Source organism: Pinus tabuliformis, chromosome 7 (assembly GCF_031772625.1).
Source record: "Pinus tabuliformis cultivar Carrire ecotype Pingquan chromosome 7, CPIR1, whole genome shotgun sequence".
Classification (NCBI taxonomy): Eukaryota; Viridiplantae; Streptophyta; class Pinopsida; order Pinales; family Pinaceae; genus Pinus; species Pinus tabuliformis.
This window is the reverse complement of record NC_142293.1, coordinates 254,441,057-254,446,783: the sequence shown is the minus strand read 5'-3', so window position 1 is coordinate 254,446,783 and position 5,727 is coordinate 254,441,057. Positions and strand designations below refer to the sequence as shown.

General features: G+C 35.3%; 1 protein-coding gene across 1 annotated transcript; it reads right to left on the bottom strand.

Annotated features, from left to right (window-relative positions):
• Positions 1-3,879: 3,879 nt before the first annotated feature.
• On the bottom strand, positions 3,880-4,983 carry LOC149246806 (NDR1/HIN1-like protein 10). Its single transcript, XM_089455761.1, has one exon. It carries the CDS (start codon positions 4,867-4,869, stop codon positions 4,279-4,281), a length of 591 nt encoding a protein of 196 aa, XP_089311887.1. The 5' UTR covers positions 4,870-4,983; the 3' UTR covers positions 3,880-4,278.
• Positions 4,984-5,727: the final 744 nt, after the last annotated feature.

Below are 5,727 nucleotides of genomic sequence, written 5' to 3'. Positions count from 1 at the left end.
GGTAAGTAACAATACTGGTCTGAATTCATTATTCGCTTTGTATTGTCATATTGATGACCCAATCCATTTTGAAGATGCTATAAATGAAGATAAATGGATGGAAGCAATGAATGAAGAAATTGGTGCAATTGAGAAGAGTAAAACATGGGAGTTAGTGGACCTCCTTGAAGGCAAGGATGCCATTGAAGTTAAGTGGGTCTATAAGACCAAGAGCAATGCCGAAGGTAAGATTGACAGGCACAAAGCAAGACTTGTTGTGAAAGGCTACAAGCAGCAACAAGGCAAAGACTATGATGAAACCTTTGCACCAGTAACAAGGATGGAAACAGTGAGAATAGTGTTGTCTATTGCAGCACAACACAAATGGAAGATTTATCAGATGGATGTTAAATCTGCATTCCTGAATGGAGTGTTAAAAGAAGAGGTTTATGTTGATCAACCTCCGGGCTATGAAGTTGAAGGCGAAGAGAATAAAGTTTGTAAACTGAAGAAGGCTCTTTATGGGCTGAAGAAAGCTCCAAGAGCATGGTACAACAGAATTGATGCTTATTTGATTGAGAATGGGTTTGATAAGTGTGATGGTGAACCAACACTCTACATAAAACAGAATGACAGTAAGATTATTATTGTTGTTTTATATGTAGATGATCTGATTTTTACTAGCAATGATGCTTCTTTCATTGTTGATTTTAAAGCAGTCATGAAAAGTGAATCTGAAATGACTGACTTAGGCTTCTTAAGATATTTTCTTGGAATTGAAGTAGACCAAAGTGAAAATGGTGTTTTCATTTCTCAAGATAAATATGTAGAAGCAGCGTTGAAGAGATTTAACATGCAGAATAGCAAGGCAGCTATGACTCCAACTGTAGTGGGGTTGAAATTGACCAAAGAAGACAACAGCAAATATTTTGATCCAAAACTGTACAAAAGCATAGTTGAAAGCCTTATGTACTTGACTGCAACTAGGCCGGACATTATGCACGCTGTGAGTTTAATTTTCAAATTTATGGAAAGACCGAAAGAGACTCATTGGCAGGCAGCCAAGAGGATTCTAAGGTATGTGAATGGAACGAAAGGGGTTTGGTATTTTATTCTCCTCTTCTAAAAGTTTCATGTTGACAGGTTACACTGACAGTGATTGGGCTGGAAGTGTTGATGATAGGAAAAGCACATCGGGATATGTGTTTCATATGGGATCAGGAGCCATCTCATGGGCTTCCAAGAAGCAACTAGTGTCTTTGTCAACAGCAGAGACAGAGTATGCGGGAGTAATAGCAGCAGCATGCCAAACAGTATGGCTGAGAAGAGTTCTCAGAGATTTGTGTCATGAACAAGAAAAGGGCACAACCATTTACTGTGACAATAGCTCAGCAATAGCATTGTCTAAAAACTCTGTTTTTCATAAAAGAACAAAGCACATAGACACCAAATTTCACTTTATACGTGAATTGGTTAACAATGGTGAGATTGTTTTGCAGCACTGCAGAACAGAGGATCACCTAGCTGACATCTTGACAAAACCATTAGTAAAGAAAACAAAAAAGTTTTGATCATTTCAGGAAATGTCTCGATATGCAGCACTTAAAATTAAGGGGGAGTGTTGGAATTTAATTCCAACTACAACGATGAACAGCTGAAAAGGAATTTAATTTGCAGTAAATACTCCAGGCTGTTCGGTGCCGCAAAGTCGCCTTTGATATTTTTGCACATAAATGTGCATTAAACTCACAGAATTGATTTCCCCTGCACACAACCGACTTGTTTTTTTGATACAAGCATTACCGCCATGCTGCATTAAATACAGAGATAGGAATTAGAAGATATTTTGTAATACTTTATTGTTTTAATCAGATATGTTTTAACATATAAATACCACACAACAGTTCTGTTTTAAGGTTACAGCTGAAGAATCACAAAGAGCAGAGGAGAGCACGCAGCAGCGTGAAGAAGAATAATTTCAGAACAGTGAAACTCACAGCAGTGCACAACAGAGTAGACCCAACAGCATAGCAGAGAATAGCAAGGGAAAAATGCACAAATATCTTGAATGTAATTTTGTTTTATGGTTGCTTGTTGTGAAGAAGGACGAACCTGTAACACTTAGTTTATTTTTAGTAAATACAAGTTATTTTTTCCTGTTGTTGTTACACCGTCACCGTTGCTGTTACACGAGTTCCACTGTTGCTGCAACACCAAACTACGTTGCTGCAACACCGTTTCCAGTAAACGTTTTTCAGCTTTCTGTAAAAAACAGAGTGTCAAAAACAGAGCATTTTTTTTGTTTGTGTGTTATGAAATTTTCACAAATTTTCAACAAGAGGAACAATTATGGTAAAATGAGATCGAGATGTTTTCTTTGATATTTTCACGTATTATCCTCATAAGTTTTCCTTGAGATCAAAGTTAAAAAAAAAAACTTGATTCTGAAAAATAGAGCTGAATATTTTATTAAACTAAGAATTTTTTTATTACAAAAACATCACTAGAATTGAGTTTTATTTATGCTAATCGTCTCCATTTTCTAGATCCACTCTATAATTCCAAATTTATGCTAATCGTCTCCATTTTCTAAAGTGTACTTCTCATTCGTCCAAAGAGGACGCGAACATCAGCGCGATTTATGTAGCAATCCTTGTTTCACGAATCTTGCCTCTTCAAAAAACCTCTACGATGACAAGTTTTGGTGTGCGACCAGCCCTTTGATCCTCTCCAACACCGGTAGGTGCCACGATACCTCGGGCAGTCGTTGTCCAGCAATATCATGACAGGATCAGCTCCTAGCTCATGACTATACTTCACAGCAACAAAGGGAACAACAATCTTCAACGGACTAGTTTAGTGCAGACTCGTTTACGTGGGCCTTATTGTCCTCTCCAAGGCATTGAAACGATTACACTGTGCACGACCTAGCAATCCTTTATAGAACAATGCTCAGTGTTTCAACAATAACTAAACACATATCAAACTTTAAAAACACAGAAAATACACAAAACAAATATCTAAGCGTAATCTATGTACACAGTAGGGATTTTATTCTCAGAAATCTCACATCTTTCTGGGTCATCCTTTAAGGGAGTGAGGACCATATGGGCTCATACCCAAAAAAACTCAGTATTGCACACACAAAAATAGTTGGAGACAAAAACAGTTGGAGTGAGATAGATGTAATTATAATTTAAAAAATAAAAGTTGAGAAAATCTTTCAACTACCTTTTACAGATTTGAAACCAATTCCAAACCAGGCATGTCAATTTTGATATTAATAATGGATATATTTTTAAAAATAAATTAGATTTGATATTAATTAGATTTTAATATTGTCAAAATATATTTGATAAAAAAAATTAAAAAAATTATGAAAAAATAAAAAACATCCTAACATTTACCCAAAATAGAGATAATTTTCAAACATTTCACAAATAAACTTGCAACGCGATTTACACCTGAAAACACATTATTTGTATTAAAAAAAACCCCAAAATTTAGCTTTTTTTGTACGCACATACATACGATACTTTAGGGGAAGCGCAATCAATACAATTTTATTTTTTTTAAAATAGAAAATAAATTATATTTTTCAGATGCATGTCTAGCATGTATCCATACATAAAATTAGGTTTTTCAGTCCATGTCCAGCATGTATACATACATAAAATTAGGTCTTTCAATCCATGTTTAGCATGTATACATACATAAAATTAGGTTTTTCAATCCATGTCTGGCATGTATTCATGTACAGTTTTTTCAATCCATGTCTGGAATGTATTCATGTATGTAGATTTGGTAAACCTATCCAAAAATTACAAAAAGTTATTGAAAAAGTTGTTACCAGAATACATATCCAATAGATTTACTGTGTAACCTACCCAAAGAAAAGTAAAATCACATATGAACTTGCTGATATAAAACAGAAACATAAAGTCATTACAAGAATAGATATCAGTAGATTTACTGTGTAATCTATCCAAGGAAAAGTAAAATAACACATGCAAGTGCTGATATTAAAACAGAAACATATAAAGGCTGATATCTGGAACCGAACCCTTCAGTAGAAGCCAGTAATACCTTGCAAACTAACATTCACTTCTTCACCATTTTAACATAATTTGTATTCTCCAGCACAACAAAATGCTTATTTCTTCCATGAATTCGTGCTTCTCAATGATCTTATAATATAGAAATCGACAAACGGTTTGTATAAATAGTGTCGAGATCTGAACCGTCTTCAGATCCTATTCAAGTATCTCAATCATAAATATTTTTCAAAGCCCAAAACAATCATAAATGAACGCTACATCTTCTGTGGTTGAAGGAATTACCACCTTTATTCCTATCAACGTTCAATTGATCACATTTGACCCTCATGTTGTAATGCCTAGATTTCCAGCTTCCGACCTTGAACCGAACATGAGCATACAATTTCAGCTTCAGTTCCAAGGTCCCGGCAGAGTTCTCTAACTTCAGATCCCTGGCAATGTCCTCCCTCAATATCACAGAGTGCGCTGTTAAAGTGGGCTGCAGAACCCTAACTGTTTTGTGGCCCTGATAGAAGGGACCGATATCTGAACCTGCAATTCTTTGATCACCATAGAAAATGTAACCCTCCATCTTATAGTAATATATGGAGATCCGGCTATTAGGGTTCCTCGTTGTGAGGTTCAGCTCCATCTTCGAATTCAGAATTCTGTCTGTCAGACTCAGCTCCGGGTAGGAGGCATATTCTACATAGTATCTTGGCTTGTGGGGGCGCAGCACCAGCCATGTCAAGAATACAAAAACCCCAATCACAATCAGTAGACCCACAATCGCTGAACACAAGTACGATATCATGCGCTTGCGACGAGAATACATTGGTTTTGGCCGCGCCATGGAAGTACAGCGATTGAAATATTATTTTCTGCTTACAACATCAGAAAAGCTGAATACTATGCAATATACACAGACAAAATGAGACGATATTGCTACAAAATCAGAGAGGGAAGAATATGCTATATACAGAGAGGATATCGGTCATGGACGGGAATCAATTAGACTTTTTTTTAAATAGAATCATGGTTTCTACGTTTGCTTTGGAGATGGTGAAAGAATGTATTCCAAGAGTGTGCCAGGGGCATCATTTAACTCTTTTCATTAATTGAACATTCGAGAAATCGACATCAGGTTCTTTTCTTCAGATTATAGTTGTAAAATGTTTTTTTGTTTCTTGATAGCTTCTATGCCATTAAAGGATTGCTCCACTTGTATTTCCACTTACGGATGAAAGCAATTCTTTTGCTTTATTTTATGGTCTGCAGAATCGCAGAATTTACATCGAGAGAATAACTTTTGCTTTTCATTGTATTTTTCTTAACTACGAGTTTAACAAAACCCTTAGCTATGCTAACCTCATTAGAGAGCAACACTAAATTTGCTAAATTTATATGGAGTGGATAACTTTTGCTTTTAATAATATTTTTCTTGATTACAAATTTAAGAAACTTTTCTCATCCTAACTTCATTGGACAGCATCAATAAACTAATGAAAATAAATGTAGTATGTAGGAGGCAAATAACTTTCAAGGTTGAAGTTCACACAAAGCTGAAAGTGGACTACGTTCATAGCAATAGATGTTCACAAATTAACATTGAATTGTGACAGTAATTATTTAAGTGGAAGTATGTAGTTATTTATTCACAAATTAATATTGAATTGTGAAAGTAATTATTTAGGTTGATTTATATAATTAT

Excerpts from the sequence above, each read along its gene's own strand:
- LOC149246806 (XM_089455761.1), bottom strand. The coding sequence starts at position 4,869 with ATGGCGCGGCCAAAACCAATGTATTCTCGTCGCAAGCGCATGATATCG.